Here is a 17,842-nt window from a genome sequence, read left to right as displayed (position 1 = left end):
CGTGTTTTAATGTTGGTTTCAGTAGCCATGGTCTCAGTAGCACAATCTGTCCATAATGTAATAGCAGTCCTCCATATAAATGATAAATGAAAGCCAGTTTGTTTTTCTCTCTGACAAGCTACATGTGACATTCTTCCTCCATCTGTTTATGCAACCTCATGAGCAGGATCATGTCATAGGAAAAATCACAGTTTGACCTCTATTTTGTGGATTTCTTGGAGCTCCCTTATTTTATATTACATCTATCTATCTATCTATCTACCTATCTTTAGATAGATAGATAGGTAGATAGATAGATAATTTCTTAGGAGGGGCAGGGCAGATTTTGGTGCGAGTTTTTAATAGTTGCTGAACAGTTTTGTCTAGAAACTGTTTTAATGTCCTACTAGTCAGGGAACTAGTACAATGCTGCCAGACAGTTAAAAGAGTTTCTGGGCTGCAAAATTAAAGGGGATGTAGTTAAAGGCAAGGAGCTCACTGAGGCTATAAATTCTGCAACCCTGCCTCCTGGAGCTCTCCAACAGAATTTCCTTTTTGTAGGCTTCTACCTGGAATAAAGCTGTTTTCCTTTGTCTGTTCAACAGAATTCCAGCCAGCTTTTTTTTTTTTGTTGGGCCTTGCCTCAGGTGTTCCTAGTCTACAAGCTGAGGTTGTAAAGTCAGTCCCTTATCAGTGAAGTATAGCTTAATCTCTTTCCTTTGAAGCTGGACACAAACTATTTATTCCCTGTCTGAGAACAAAATTCCTTTCTCTATATATTCCCACACAATTGTTACAGTTGCAACAGTTGTGAATCACTACACATTTACATGAAACGTGATTAACTTTAACGCTGCATTGTTGTATTGGGCTAACAATAAACATAACACCATTGGGATGGGACAAAGAGGCCTCCATCCAAAGTGAAGGAATGTTCTACATGAGAAGACATTGTTAAAAGAATAATCTTGCTATATAATAAAGCTGTAAGCAAACAGAAACACTGATACTGAGTAATCAGACAAAAATGTATTCTCAGAGAATAAAAGATTCTATTTATTTGAAGCCAGGTTTACAGGGGGGAGAATAATTAAATTCTTTTCGCAACAGCCTGACTGCATGTATTCTATATAGTCCAGTCAATCAACAGCCATACCAAACATCTATGAAGTCATATGCTTTATTAATCTGTTCTTTTTTAAATGAGCCTGAGAGGACTCTGTTCATTAGCTTTAAATCTTTTAAGAAGGGAATTCAGCACTTAAGAATATAACATGTCTAGATTGTTAAAATGAAATTTAAAAAAATCAGGACTACTTGCAAGAACTTGTATGGCACTTTGACAATGGAGGTAATAAATTGAATCCCAACAAAAAACCTTCTGTGTTTGTACCAGATGGTTTGTGGTCTGAGCTAGTACAGTAAAGAGAAGGAGGATGTAAACCAGGCATAGAATATGAAAGGATCAATTACTTCTCATACTCTGCCAGTAAATCAGAAAACCAGGCAAATGTAAATTCCATCTGCAGAACTGAATACACCACACCTACACATAGATGCACGCATCTGCACACACACGATGCGTATGAAATATATGTATAAATATATCTATATTATATACACATATGCAGATAGATGTTTATTATTTATTAACCTTAGAAACTTCTCAAGTGGCTGTTGAGGGGATTTCCTACTCTTTTCCAGCTTCTATTACCTTGAAAGCACATTCACTTTTGACGTGACAAATGACAGTTTAAAGCAAGTAAGGTAAACTCCAACATTTATCACAGTCACTAGCTTCAACTTATAACCTGCAATACCCCAGCAACAGCTAGTTCAAAGTGAGTAAATGTCAGGTTTGCAATGAGAGTAAACTTTGTTTGTTAACTTTTGTCATTCGTTCCCCCATGTGTACAAGAGCAAACAGCACAGATCCTGTGACAGGGCACTCCTATGACCCCAGAGCCTTATCTAGTACTTCTTGGTGTTCTTCTGCCAAATATACTTTATGGGAAGTTAAAGATTCTTAAAACATCCAAAGATTTTAATAATTTGCTTTCATTTAAAAACACCTGTTTTTGTTGCTACATAAGGCTTAAGGAGCTCCCCTTACTAATGTACAACCTACCTATGAACATGACCACATATGGGGATAAGGAATAAAAAAGAAATGAAGGGCAGACTGGAAAAGTAATCAGTGGGGACTGCATAAAATGATGCATATCTATAACTTGCTGTTACAAAAAAGGCTTGAATATTCTTATGATTAGCATAAGAAAATCAGATTCTATGACTTTCAAAAAATAAAAATCTATATAAATATGCAAGTAAAATCTTTGAGGACTTTCATGGGGCTGGGGTGAAGTTGTCATGGCACTGCATTAAATAAACCACAGTAAGAACCCAGACTGCTGAAAAAGTTTAACTTGGGCTGCGTGAGAGACTATTAGAAAACAAGAATGCAGTAATACCAAAGATCACACAACTGGACTAACTACACCAGAAGCTCAGGTTTGGAGAGCTTCCTCATGAAGGGACACTTCCTCATGAGTATGCCCCACATACTCTCAAAGGCATGTGGGGCAAATATACAGATTGTACTCAGGCACATGCACTCTCTCCAGCAGGAAGGACACAGTATAGACATACCTTTAGAGCAGTGGTTCTCAACCTTTTTAGCCTTGAGACATCCCACAGAAAATGCCAGCACTTAATTTCCAATAACTTTTTGAGTGCAGAAAAATAATCAAACATTTTTTTTTTTTGTTGCAAAGAACTCAGAAAACCACAACAGGGCAAAATGGTTTTAACACTATTGAATCCTATTTGAAATCTCTTGGTTTATCCTGTGAATTATGTTTACACACCTAAAGGTGCAAACGTTTTGTAGTACCATGCAGCACTCTTGAAAGTATCTTGAGGTACCCCAGAAAGCCATGATACCCTGACTGACACTCACTGCCTTAGAAGGTAAAACTATGGTGACAATGAGGTTGCTTCCCAGATACTCAGGCTGGTTGCAAGTTTTTCATCAAAACACTTCTTTTCCTCAGAAAATAATTCCTCAAACCCAGAACTATTTGCAACAAAGCTTCAGTTTTTACAAATTTTCCATTTCATAAACATTTTGGGAAAAGATATTGAAGTTGTCCAAATAGTCCTATTTCCACACTTTAAAAGAATAACATCTGCTTTGTATTCTAATTTTCTGTAAAGATAATTTAAAATGTCAATTTTATATATATACACACACACATACACGCATATATATCTTTGAACTTATATAAGTATGTTTTGACCTCATGGATTTCAAGTTTTTAAGCTTTCAACTTTTTGTTTTAATAAGGAATGCAAAAATGTTATATGTCCCCCAAATTCTCATGGACTAGGAAAACCATTTCCTGTCCATTTCTGCCAGGTAGAGTTTTTAAAAAGTAAAGAGGTCAGAATAGGTCTGCAAAGTTTGCTGGCAAACATGGTATCATATCACATGGGTTATATTCCTGATACTTCTTGTATGTTGAAAAATGGCTAATCTAGATACAAAGCAATCTCATCAATTTTAGATCTAGAGCTATCCCTAGGGGTGTGCAGGGCCTGAGGCATATCAGCCTGTGCAGGGCCAGAGGATGCGGTGGTGACCGCCTGCAGAAGCCAGCAGCAGCGGTGGGGATGAGGGTGGTAACTGTAACACAGAAGCCACCAATGGCGGCAGCAAGGCGGCGGCAAGGAGCGGGGCCTGGGGCAGTTGCCCCAATTCCCACCCCCCTCCCCTCCTTCCAGGGACGGCCCTGTTTAGACCTATTTGAAAGTACTTTTCCATGACTGTTGTCCTTTTTATAATGGCCATTTTCTGAATCTCTCATTGAATTACTATGATAAAACTATGGATGAAGTTATTCATAATAAAAGGCAAAGTTCAAATTGTATGGCTAAGGACAGAAAGCTTTTTCTATCCTTTTTCATATGCTTTTTGTATTACTATCAAAACCATTTAATTGGATACTCATCACTAATTTGTTTCTGTACTTTAAATACGATACTGACTTCATGAGCCAAACTTATTGTGTAAATTGTACATCAGTGTAGCAGGGCACCAGGGTGCCTGCTACTAGATAATGGTGTGTAGCAGGGCACTAAGGAGCCTGCTACTGATAATGGTGATATAGGCCTAGCTGCCACTCAATAGGGCCGCACAGCTGTGAGTTGCCAAAGCAATTAATTGGGCCAGCTGACCACCGGGGGCAGGGCCTGGCCTTCATAAACAGAGAAGGCTGAGGCCAGGCCCAGTTCCCCTCTGGCAGCCTCAGGAGTTAGAGCTCTGCTAGAGTGAGCAGGGCAGTGTTGTGCGCCAGCGTGCGGATACAGGGTGGAGAGGACCCTGACAGGGATGAGAAAAGGTTAGCCAGGTTGGCTTAAGATTTACGTTGTAGCCAAGGGGCTTTGAGTTTCTGTTTTGGGTTGATAGTTGTAATTAAGAACTGGAGGACCGGGCGAGGCTGTAGGGGTGGAGGAGGCCTCAAGGGAGCTCCCCAGTGGAAAGGGGTGTTCTTAGCACTGCAGGAGGTGCTGCGTTTTGGGGTGTCCCGACCCCAGCCCAGTGTGGGCAGCTTTGGGAAGAGCTCAGTGTTGTGCATAGGCAGAAGCCTACGCCTATGGGACATAGGCCTGAAGAGGCGGGTCTGGGGGCCAGGTAAGGCTAAGGCCACCTGAGCCCCAATCCAGGGAAGCCCGAGTCGGGCAAGGGCCCCGGTGCGGGCGGAGAGCACGAGGCACAGGCCCCAGGAGAGGGCGAGCATATGGAGGAGCCCTGGGAGGGGGCGAGCTTACTGAAAGGCAGAGGCCTCGGGTGGAGGCGAGCGGATTGAGCAGGCCCCATGAGGGGGCGAGCTAGAGAGGCAGGGCCCCAGGGTGGGCTACAAGAGCCCGGGAGACAGGCCCTGGTGTGGTGAGGGCCGCAAGAGAGGCGAAGGGGGGCGCCCGTGAGGGTGCTGGTGGGCAACTGGACCAAGCCCCGGTATAGCAAGGTAGGCACCGTGTCAAAGCAGATATAAAAGGCAGCCTCCCCTAAACACTTAAAACATCAAAGATGTGGTGGGCGAGATTGGTGAGGGTGCATTTGACACCGGCTTGACACGGTAGCCGGGGGCGCTAGGGGAGGTCACGGCACCCCTAGGTCATCCTGCCACAATCAGTAAATCAGTTTCAAGTGACTAGACTCTACAGAGTATGAAACAGAAATGGGAAGTGTCAGAAAGAAAACCTGTGAGGTCTGACAAAGTTCAGACTTCATCTTATTATGCAATCTTCCTACTGCTGTTTGCTTTTCCTGTTAAAACCTCACCCCTTCCATTTCTTGTAATGTTAATTATAGCCTCATAGTGATGGATGAATTATCACAGCATTTGCATCACTTTTGAAGTGAGCCTGTTGTGTTTAATAGTTCTTAATTTTACAATAACTTGCAAAAAATATCTCCACTGTTCAGCAATGTTACAGTTGACAGAGTAAGATCTTTGAAATTCACCACTGGATTATTTTGCATTTAAAGGATAAAGCATATACATTGAAACCCGGATCTAATACCATCCTGGTATGCAGCACTTTCAGCTAAATTACTATGTAAAACTAAAAATAAGGTTGCCACTTAATAACCAAAATCAGTCCCAGCTTTCTAGGAATGAAAAAATAGAAGCTCAGTAGTCTGCTCCTGACCCTGTCACCCAGGCTTTGAATCTATTGTCCCTGAGGACAACTCTAATCTCTCTGGCCTGCTGTGTGTTTAATGAAGGATGGAAAGAATAAGAGAGGTTTTAAGAAGGAAATAATGGTGTTCCCCTCCTACTCCAGGGAAAAATATATTTCACTCTTTTCCTAATAGGTAAGCCCATTTAAGTATCACAGCCTCTCCGTTTCTCTAGAAAAATCTTTGGTCGGTTCTGTAAGAGCCATTGGACAAGCTGGCAAAGAAAATTAGCGTTTTTATTTGCAAGAGTTTTCCAAGATAATGTAAGCAGTTAGGGAAGATCCTGAAAAATGATGTGAAAAGTTATCCTCTGTTTTCTTAATTAAATCTGCTGGGGTTCCCAGTGTTTGTGATCAAGAGAATTTTAACTGTAGTATTAGATGTTTTAAGGAAAAAGTAGCTTACTCTAGATGTACATAATCCTATGCCACTTTACATCTTTATTCTGCATACTACAGCACCTGGAAACCTCAGAAGAAAGCAAGGGTCACTTGGGACAGACGGTCCTGACCCAGAGATCTACCTACAGCCAAAGTTTGGAGAGGACTGTTAAGTCACTTGCGCAAGGTCATTCAGTAGAGCAGTGGTAGAGACAATATTAGAATCTAGGTCTGCTTAATCCTAGGCTACTAACTGACTCATTAGACCATATTGCATAATCACTAAAAATAGTTTTGATGACTGTCTCCATGCATTTCAGACTTACCTTTTTGCAGTGTATATGTTACTAATGGAATAGAGCACATCCATAAGATACTTTTTATATTTAATAACATCTTGACCTACAAAAAAAGAAAAAATAAGTCAATCAAAATTATCTGAGTGTGTCCTTATGAAGAGGTGTAGTTCAGTACAGCAATACTTGTCATTAGTTTCACAGATGATGATCTACTGTAGTAAGCTATTCATTACAGAAAAGGATTAATACTAAGGTATGGATCCTTTCAGCAATAAGTCTTTAATCTAGTCCAATGCATTAGTAACAAAAAAGTCATTATCATTCAACGGCTGTTCATGTTGTTTGTGAAAGAGGTCTCCAGTCCACATTCAATTCTAAGTAGGTTTGGTAACCACATCATTAAAAAAGCCTACCATTTAAGAACAAAGGAATTGTAGTCTATTTTGCATCACAAACTGCTTGTGAATTCTGAAGGTGAGTGAATGTATATCTTTGCATCATTTTGCTGCATACAGCTTGTTTTAGGATTATCTGTTTGCAACATTTCTTTTGTGATAACATTACAGAAGGAAATGTTATTTGAAATGACAATGTGGCCCCAATATTTTGAAGTTTGGGAGAGGGTTTTAGGTTTCTGTTTCCAAAGTCTGATTTGGGCAATTCAGTCCCCTTCACATGTGCTGTCCTTCTCCTTTTTTAAGCCAAATGCTCCAATCCATTACAGACTGAAAAGTTCTCCAAAATCTACAGTATTTCCACAACAGCAGAATATAACTTTCATTCCGAATCCCAGTTAAATGTGTTGACTGTGTAAATAACATGAAAAACCAAGATAAGAAAAGTCTAAGTGAGGCGGAGTAATTTCAATAAGTGTCAGATACTATAATCACTTTATAAATATTCATCTATTGCTTATAGTTACTCATATACTATGTCTGGCAATCATGAGCAGTAGTCTTCAGCAACAGCAAAGATCTGAGAGACACTCTTGTTGAAAACATGTTAATATGAATTCCTCAGTTTTGTGATGCTATTCTTGGGATATACTACACATGAACTGTATTTAGACCAGCATCCAAAATTGGCATCCACTTCCTGCCCAAAACAGAATATAATTTAACTGCCTTAAGGAAATTGGAGCAGAGATTTATTAGGCATAAATCTACTTTAAAGCAATTTATGCTTAAGTATGTAAAAAGTCATCACTTTTTGAGTTAAAATATTAACCAATGCAACAAGAAGTCTTCACTCTCTCTCTTGACACCTGGTTGGATTGGTATAGTCACCCTCAGACAACTTTTGGAGATGTACTCACTCTAATGGAGATATTTTCTGCTGTCATACCATTTATAGGTATTGCCCCAAATTGCAAATCACTGGTTTAGATATAGTCCATAATGTGCAACCAGTTCAGGGTAAATACAAACATAAATCAAGCATATACATATGAAGTGGTGAGTCTGAAAATGATGATTCACACAAATGGGCCCACAAACCAGAAGTTTCAAAATCCCAGTCTTTGACGGGCTAAAGTAGCTGGTTGCACTGGGCAACACATTGTGTAATCCATGCCCAGGGTGTGTAGAAGAGAAGACCAGCTGCTTCCCCATGGAGCAGCCTGCATGCTGCTATACACACCCCATCCCTGCATGACTGACTCAACTGGGCTGGAGAACAATATGATGACATTTATTCTGCAATTTTAAATGTCATGGAATTCGCACATTCTAGTGGTTAAATCCCAGATGGGAATTGTGACCTCTGCATTATTTCTTATCCTTTTCATCCAGTAAGCTTTTTCTTGGGAGGCCTTAATAGCAATGCTTGATTTAAATCAGTCGCTAGGGAGATCACTGATCCATGTAGCTTTACTTGGAAAAAACAAAACCAGCTTGATTATTTATTAATTGATCCTCTACCTCATGGTATTTTGTCAGAGACTAAGTTTTAAATCAGGATGCTGATGCACAGGTTCAACTGGTATGTAAGAGAAATGATTCCTCATTGTGCAATTTCCATGGAATATTAGGAGTCGGGCTATAGTCGATGACTATAGGAGTGGGCCAGAAGGAGATGGGTTCAAGGAACCTTTATCTAGGACAACTGCCAGCCTTGGGCTCTCCCAAGCACATTGACTGCTCAGGCTAGGTCTTTTAGGAACGCAACCTGTTCAAAGAGGGCACGGAAAAGTTAAGATCAGAGAGGTGTACTGCATCTTCGTAAGGGCTAGTGCTTTAGGATGTTTGCCCAAGAGATCTAGGAAACATTAAGCTCCCTGAGCTTCGCTGGGGATGCAGTCATCCCACATCATCCCCTATTTCATGCTAGTGGCTATAACATCCAAAACTGAAATGATCAGAACAAGAACCAACTCTCCACAGTCTTGGCTTTGAATATTTTATCCCCAGGAGGCCACCCTGGTCTTAGGGAGTAGGATTAAGGGAATTAGAAAGATATTCAAGGAAAGGTGGAAGGGAGGAACGTGCTTCCCGGGAAGTGCATGGACTGCTTCTCAGCAGTGCCAATTGCATATTGCCCCCCATCTCCTGTCCTGAGAGAAGAAGTGGGAGTCAGTAAAGGCACCATTGAAACAAGGATGAGAAAAAGGAAAGCATCTGTCTGATTAGAATCTGCAAGGTTATGACTTTGAATAGGCTGGAGATGATGCTGAAGGAGAAACCATGTTCTGTGCCTGTAACCCTGCTTGTGATTGATAGCCAGCAAGAGTAAAAAAGACAGCAGAAGCAGATCAATAACTATTTCCAGATGGGTATCCTCCCTCACACAACACAGTATGGGGAGAGGGAGGGAGTTCATATGTGCTCCTGACACACCAAAGAAAGGTTCTCTACTTCTAGAAGTTCACTTTCCAGGTCTGGGGACATGGCAGCCAGAGAAGGAGTCACAGGGTCCATATTTATACAGTTGTATTGCCCACCCTATCCCACCCCCAGTGCACATTAAAAGCTACTCCAGCTGAAGCTCAGCAGGTTGAGAGGAGGGGTTTCCACATACCCCTGTTCTTTACTCATGTAGAGCAGCACTGCTGAGAATCTTATGCAGGTGAAGTTTTCACTCTGGAAAATAGCACAAAAAAGAGAGAGAGAAAAAGAAAAGTAGAGGAAAGGTAAAAGAAAGGTTTGCTGCCAATATCCCTTGATTGCGTAATTTCAAGTGGCATCAGCAGGCAGGGCAGTATATAACTATGAACGTTTTGGCATGCACCATGAAGAGTTTTCCATTCAGTGCTGCAAGGGTTACTTACACAGAAAGCTGAGTACTTTTAAAAGTTGTACTGATTTAGCCATGTCCTGCTGACTTTAATATGAGACACCTGTCTAAAATCCCCACACACTTTGAAAATCTACCTCTAACTTTCCAGCATCTTTTCTAAGTCTTCTTGCACCTGAATAGCCTATGTAATCAATAAAAAAGTTCTGGGGGAAGGTTTATTTTTGCCTCCACATTCAGTCTGCAACTCCCATGACATGAGCAGGCAGCTTGTGCATGCACTGATTATATACTGTATTTGATCCCACTGCAGGGAGTTGCTTTACGTTCTGTGATACACCAGTCCTGATGTGCCTGACAGTATGCTGAGTGTACCACATGCTTGGAGGCAAGTGCCAAATTTGCTCCATGCCTGAGGCCTTTCACACTCTTGCCCTCAGTGGGTTTCCATAAACACTCAGAGATTCCAGTGAAATTACCAACAATCCCAGTACTTGACTTCCAGAAATAGAGGTACAATTACCCGACCCTTGGGGCAATCTAGTGGTGTTCCTCAGGCCTACCACCACAGATATTTCCGCCAGAGACAATCATCCATTGGCCTGCAGACCCTCTGGCCAGAGACCCAGTCCTTTTACACAGCGTCTTTAGCAGCTGTTCCCAAACTGTAATGGAAACTGCGGATAAAGTCGCAGATGGGGTTGCGGCACAGTGCTCTCTCCCATGCCAGGTCCCACGCATGGGAGCCTGAGGTAAGGGCAGCAGAGCAGGGAGTCCCTAGCCTGCAGTGGGCAGCCCACATCCTCCCTCCCCCATGGCTCTGCTCTGGCCATGCCACCAGTGGAGAAGGGGACAAGGGGGGGTGGGATAGGGAGCCAGGCTCCACACTCCAGCTTCAGCAGCTGCTGCTTTCTGCAGGTGGCAGCCAGGGTCAGGCACTGGGGGGGGCGGGGGGCAGGCTGGGGCCTACAGGCCCTGGCCCTGGGGAGAGTGGAGGACTGCAGACTGGGAGTGAGGGGCACCAGCAGGAACAGGGGACTATGGGGTGAGAAGTACCTGAGAGGGGTGGGGAGCTGCAGGGTGGGAGGCAGGGGCCATGCTGAGGAAATGGGGTCATACATCTGCTGCCCACCTCTCCTTGTGGGCCAGACTTCCAAACTGCCCGGCTTTCCTTCAGTAGCAAGCTCTAGGCCAGTGGTTCCCAAACTCTGACAGACTGCACACTACCACTTTAAACCAATACAAGCTTAAGTACCAGTAGCAAAATTTTCAGTTCAGCCTTAAGTACCACCAGCAAATTTTTGTCATATAAAATAATTATAATAATTACAAATTAAAATTTGTTAATGTGTACCACTGGTGGTATGCGTACCACAGATTGGGGACCGCTGCTCTAGGCTTTTGCCTCCATGTTGGTATATGGCTCTGTGCTCTTACGTAGCTTCTAGGTCTGAGCCAAGTCCCACATAACCTCAGTTTGCATTTCCCTTTCCTATACTCTGCAAATCATGCAGCCCTCTGATAGCTGGATGTTAACTGGGAGCTAAAACAACACCCAGAAATGAGCCAGCTGTTTCACTATAATCCCAAAGTCCAGGATCAACTGCATCCTTGGTATCCTTAGGCATCAATGAACATGGGGGTGGGCCATATTGCATCTACAGGACTTGAACTAGTGTTTCAATTCTGCTCCTGTTAAAACAAATGAACTTAGTTCATGATTATCAAAGCTCTACCCAAGGCAGAAGCCAGTTGGATCATAGCATAAGTAAAGCACATAAGGGATTGCTGTATCACATCTGGCCACTTTAGACTCCCCAGACTGAATGAGAAGGTGCCCATTTCCAGCTGGTTCAACTTCAGCAAAAAAATCTAGAGCAGGGATTGCATATGAACCTCTAGATCTACCCCAACACACTGTAGCCACACTGCCACTTCACCCCAGACTTATGCAACTGTGTCATCTTTCAAACTGAAAGACACTAGAAACCTTAACATTAAAAAAGCATTGTAAAAACACACAATGAAATGCAATCTCCTTTGGGACCAGATACACCTATCTTTGGGATATAATAGTTCTTAACAGTGCACAGCAGTGCTACATGTCTGAATGAAAAAAATGAAGAGTAACTATTGTAATAACATTGCAAGGTTCATACAGATAATATTATTGAAGATGGAATCTGGTCAGGACACATAGCAGCTAATTTTATCTCCCACCAAAGTAGCTCTATTCAGATCAATGGGATAAACCCCATTGTAAAAACATAATCTCTGTTCCCTTTAACATTCCACATCAAGAAAGAGGGGAAAGGCCTCCAGTCCAATACACGCCTGTGTAGCAATTAACATGTTTCTTCTAGTCAGGAAGATTGGTGGTCTTTAAAAAAGTGTTTGTCACTCCTGGCAATTTCCTCTAAGTCAGTAATGAAATGATGGGCTCCTAGGGGTATTCCTTCTTTCTTTTCTTCAGAGAAGCCAGGTGTTTGAGAAGCTGACACATGAAAGATTTCTGCTTTAACACTTTATATTGGTTATGCTGATTGGGAGACATAAAACAAGACTCTGGATTACTTAAAGAAGGGTAATAGCCATTCTTTGAATCCCAAACTGCAATAAATCAGGGCTTCCTGAAAGTAACTGCAAACTGTGGAACTAATATTTAGGAAAAGAAAAAAAAGGTTAAGAATTTTCAGTAGACCCCCTCTTCTGTCCAAAACTGAGTTCCACTTAAGAAAGGACATGCTTGGGCTTCCAAATGGAATGAAGAAAGGGACAGGAAGACAGCTATGACCTTCCTTGCCCAGCCTGTAGACCAAGAAGGTTCACCAGGAGAAATGGAACTATGGCAGGGGGAGTCTGCTGGTCAGACCTTCTTTGCCTCTAATCTGTTCCCCCCACAGGCTGGTTTTGTGACCCATCCCTCTAACGTGGGCCATACTCCCCCCTGCATCCAAGTCACTTGCACTGACCCTTGCAGCCAATGCCCAACCCTTCTGCAGCAAGGGTAATTGAAAGCCCAAGAGAGAGGCAGGAAGGGCTGGGGAAAACATGTGCGTCTCAGCACAGCTGTATATTATTCAATCTCCTGTGCTGCCTTGGGCCAGGTTTGAGCTTTGCAGGACAGATCCAGTTTCTTTGTGAGCTGGATTTGCCCCACAGGCTGAAAGTTGCCACCCCCTATTCTAACTAATCCTGCACTGCAGCCAGAACTGCCATGCCTACCCAGATGCTTATAGTGCCTCCATGTGACTCTACTCAGCACCTACATTTCTATGCAAAAAGTGGGACTGAAGCAGCAGGTTTGTCTCAGGAGTGTCCACAGACACCTTCCATTGACTGCTGGACAGTACGAGACGCCTTAATCCATCTGACATGTGGAGTAACTCTGCTAACAAAAGACGGAGGGTTCTGCCACCTCAGCAATCTGGGGGTACATGCACTGAAAGTTTTGCCAGCAGAACTGAAATTCTGTCAGCGAGACATTAAAGTGTAGACTAGGCTTTATTAAACATCCCCTGCAGCTATCATGAGAAACCATAACTAGCTCCCACTCAGATGTCACAATAGAGGGTGTGGTTTGAAGACTTAATCTCCTGGAAACTAAATCTTTTCTTCTACCCCCTTGAAAATATATTGCAAACTCCAATATCCAAAAATCTTTCAGTCACAAGAAATTAGAAAAAACTTATGAGACTAGTCACAAAAACACTGGCTTGTCCTTTAAATTTGGAGCATCTCTTGCCCATTGCCAGTTCGTGTATAATGATTACAGCGTTTTCAACTCTCCCCTATTTACACGGTAAGGGGATTTGGGTTTTGCTGCAAGAGCTGTTGCTGAGATAAAATTACAAATATCTAGCAGAGATCAAATTACAAAGATTCGTATAAAACCTTGCCTGAGGTCTCAGAGCCTCCAGCTTCTTCTCTAAACACTTAATTAAGTGTATGTACTCATAGCCTCACATCTGTACGGATGCATCCCCAACCCTGTACATCCCACATCAGTTCTGTCTCTTTGACCCCAAATTTGTTTGTATCCCTTGCACCTATACATATTTACTTCTGGTGTACCCTCTTCAATCATATCCCCCAGTTTCCCATCTGCCTTTACTCTTCCTACAGCTCTAGAGATCCTTTCTTATTCCTTCCCCATTCCTAGCCTGTTATAATTATCTCACCTTCTCCATCCTCTCAAACCTAGGGAGATGGGATGCTCCAATGATTTCTTCAGCCCCCATCTCCTTTTCCAGGCTTATTTTTTAAAGGATGAAACAGGAAGGGAGCAGAGCCACCAGAATTGCTAAGTTCTTTCTGCTCCTTTCCTCTTCTGTACTTTGGAAATGGTGTTAGTTATTCCTTCCACCTCGATCTCTGTTCAGAAAGCTCTCTTTCCTGAGGAGAGTAGGAACAGCACTGATTGGCTATTCATTCCCATGTAATTGGAAATGATGAAAACAGCCAATCAGATGGCTCCCCCCAAAAAAGAACAATTTTGCATGAGGACTGGAGCTTTTCTGATCATGTGAGACTGGCTCTAGCAAGGGTCATAACCATAACATTTGGCAGTTGCATACACATATACATATTTAATTGCCTCCCCCCACTCATGTTTTTCTTGTAACAAAAAGTTTTATAACATAGAAGAAAATCGAACCAGCATCCGACTCCAAGATCAGGTACCAGAGAAGTGAGGTGGAGCCACTGCTCCTACCACTAATGGCAACAAGGGGATATTATACGTAGAGGGGACCTATTGCTTCCTAGGCAAGCTGGAAAGGCAGCCCTCAACCCCACTGGGTACCAGATGAGAGCCTTCCTAGAACCCCCCCTTCTTCATTAGGGCTGGAAAGTTCACAGCTGCTATCTTCTATAGTCCCCACAAGCTCTGCATTTTCCTTTTATTTAATCAATTCTTTAGGCCTTTCCTACTACCTGATTGACTGTTAATTGCTGGCACTTATTAACTTTACCATAACAACCATTTAATTAACTTTTCCAGTTTCACCACATTGCTGTGATGTGATTAATTGCTCTATTGCTGTTACTTGGCTAGCTTGGCCTGTGTTTAAATCTTCACTGCCATTTGATTATCCCATTATCACTTGTGAGGTTATGTCTCAATATAGGCTGCAAGTTCTTCACAGCAGGCACTCAGGGCCCCTTTCCAGCACTCCAGAAGTAACAGCCCCCACAGGAACTCCTCTGGCACTCAAGCAATATATGGGTCAGCGTAAGCATCTGTAGCCCACAGCACAGAGACATGCTGGGGACAGACAGGAATTGTCAACAGCACAGTGCGCTCAGGCAATTCTGGGCTGCAGAACAGTCTATTGGCAGCTGCAGGGCAGTTGCTGTAAGTCAGAACACTCCCTGAGAGCTGCTTTAATTTATGCTTGGGACTGCTGAGCAGCCCTAAATCAGAGAGATGCAATGGTGACAGAAAGCCACCTGTGTATCCACCAAAGACTTAGCTTAAGCATAGAATCTGCCCCCAAAATCTCTTTTATGTCTGCAAATGCCTTGCAGATATGTGATCAAACTAGAGAAAAATAAATACCAGCATTTATTACTTCCAAGCTATACCCACAACCTCAGGTCTTCCCAGAAGCCTACTCTTTACTATCTTGGTTTGTATCTTCTCTTCCTGGCCTTTCTCTGTCATATCTTTCCATCTCACCTCCTTGTCATCCTCTCCCTCATCTCTGAGAGAAGGTGGAGAGAGACAAAAAATGAGAAAGAAGGACTAGTTAAAAAAGGAGAGGAAAGAGAAACTGGGTAAGAAGAAGGGACGGGCGAGCCCTCAGACTCCTAATATAATTTGGGAAAGAAGAGAAAGAGGAGTCAGAAGAGCTGCCTCCGTTCATCCAGTTTCTCCCCATAATATTCCCACCTCCCACACAGCCCAGGATGTGGCAGGGAAGGGGAAACTACCTTGTCCCTGTTCTACCCAAGGAGGTGACACTGGCCTCAGCTGCATGTGGAGTGCAATTAAGTCAGCTTCATCCAATAGTTGAATTTGCCATGTTCACATTACTGCAGCTGAAACACAAACCATGACCCTCCTAGTCAACTAGCAACAATTCTACCAGAGAAGGAGAAAGAGAATATCCCCTGACAGTGCAGGCAGGATTTGTACAAAGCTGGTCTCAGCTGGATGCCCTCTTTTTTGCATATCTTATGAAGTAATCAGCCTCAGTGTTTGGGGCCCGGGAGTGGTGATTGGATCTATGCTGCACTTCAGATCCTTGAATATGCATATATATATTCTGCATTTTAAGACATCAGAAGGTACTTGTTTACATATCAGTCTTAAGACTAGCATTGTTCAGTGCAGGCTTCTGTATAGGACTTTGGGTTTCTTTTAGCTTTTGTAAAAGATCTCACTAAAATATGTGAAGTATACCCCCCAAAATCTGTTTAACCTCCTTTAGTACTATGTGACTGTCAGTGCGTGTTCAGAATAGCTAAAAATGTATAATTTTTATTGCATACCTGACAGCTTCATATTCCAGTTTGCTACTTGCCAGGCCTGTACTCATGTGTACATATGGAATTTTCATTGGCTTCAAAGCATGTGGGCATCTGAGGGCAGAATGTAGCCTTTAGGAATTATGGTACATGCATGGTCCCTGCATGGTTGTACTTGGCCAGATTCACTAGTGCCAGAGCCCCAGAGAGCTCAGTGTGAGAGTGGGCAAGCTTCCCTGGGGGGTATCGCCACAGGAACCCTACAAATGGACCTGGTGAGCAGCATGGTAATGGTGGAAACCTCTTCTTCCACTGCTTTTTGGCAGGGCTCATTCTAACTACCACCTCTGCCATGGCAAATTTCCTACCAGAGGAACTCTCTACCTTATGTCAGCATATACCCTGGGTGAATTTGGACCACCAGGTAGCAGCCTCAGACAACTTAACCTTTGCGACACAAAGTAACTGGGCATTCAGGAAAAGGTACAGTAAACTTCCTTCCCATGGGGACCCTCCTATATTCAGAAGACTGTCTAGAGTCAGTCTGAAGCTGTACAGGTACTCTAGATTTACACCTGAGAGGAGAGTCTGGGCCAATCCATGCCAAGTCTGGAAAGGAGCTAGGCTCAGTGTGCAGTGCATGTATGAGATCTGGTCCTGAATTGCCATGCTTCTTGAAGGTGGGTGTACCTCAGGAAAACAAATGCTGACATCAAGAGCTGGGAGGAGCTAGCTGTCAACCAACTCCAACTGTGCAGCAACCTCACCAGGAGGCAGCCCGTTTGGAGGTAAATCATCTTGCCCTCAAAGCAGAGGAGAGAACAGAGGAAGGAAAAGGAGAGGAATCCCAGCCTACAGCCTCCCCTCCCCTGCAGAAAGACCTATAACTTCTGTCGATGGGTCTGTGGATCAACCATTGGACTCTTAAGTCACCTCAAGACCCATCAGTGAACCGTGGCAAAGATCATCCCCCAATGGAAGGATTTCCAAGGACCATGGCCATAGGTTGCATGTGCCTGAAATATGGCTGAGCCAGGAGGTGACTGCTGGTCCCCACCCTGCACACTGCTCAGCAAAAGACATCAGTCAAGCCATCACTCTGCGCTTCCCGTCTGAACGCAGTTTAACACAGTGGGCAAAGGAGCAAGCTGGGGGGATGCTCCCAGTCCACGTGGCTGCTGGGGAACGAGACTTGCCCAGCTCCCTCCGCCAGGCACCTGCGTAAATGTGCAGACTCATGGCGGGGAAGGCACCGAGCAGCACAGGGGTTTCGGGCAAAGCCCCCCAGCCACACTGCTTAGCCCCGGTGCAGGCTCTTGCTCAGCTCAAATCCACCTTTCCAAGCCTGGCTGGGACGAGGGGAGCTCTGACGGCCCAGGCCAGAGGTGAGCGGGTTATCTCTGCCCCTTGTGGTCTGTTTGCTCTTCCGGGCAGCTCTGCTTGCCCCTGGGAGGTCACCTTTGGTTACTCCCCAGCCCAAACCTGGAAGCATCCGTGCCCTTGGGGAGGCTGGCTTGCCAGCTAAGCCAGGACTGAAAACAGATCTAAGCAGTTCCGTCTCGGGCAAACAAGGCGGCTTGGGGAGGGTCAAAGGGAGTTTCGGAGGAGAGGCTCAACCTGGAAGCCAACCGCAAAACTTAAACCGTGACTTCAGCTCCCCTGAGCCTGGTGCCGGGGCCGCCGGGAACAGTCCCGGGGGCCAAATTAGATCAGAGCTGTCTACACGCGCGAAACCA

At 43.7% G+C, this 17,842-nt stretch overlaps 1 protein-coding gene across 2 annotated transcripts in view; it reads right to left on the bottom strand.

Annotated features, from left to right (window-relative positions):
- VCAN (versican) overlaps positions 1–17,842 on the bottom strand; it is a 150,121-nt gene that overhangs the window by 130,019 nt on the left and 2,260 nt on the right. For both annotated transcript variants that reach the window (XM_019532324.1, XM_019532325.1), the window contains exon 2: positions 6,432–6,507. In XM_019532324.1, the coding sequence (XP_019387869.1) occupies positions 6,432–6,501 (70 nt within the window). In that variant the 5' untranslated portion in view covers positions 6,502–6,507. The remainder of the gene's footprint in view (positions 1–6,431; positions 6,508–17,842) is intronic.

Source organism: Crocodylus porosus, unplaced genomic scaffold (genome assembly GCF_001723895.1).
Source record: "Crocodylus porosus isolate Cpor-Errol unplaced genomic scaffold, CroPor_comp1, whole genome shotgun sequence".
Classification (NCBI taxonomy): domain Eukaryota; kingdom Metazoa; phylum Chordata; order Crocodylia; family Crocodylidae; genus Crocodylus; species Crocodylus porosus.
Note: the sequence above shows the minus strand (reverse complement) of the source record. Positions and strands in the feature narration are given on the sequence as shown.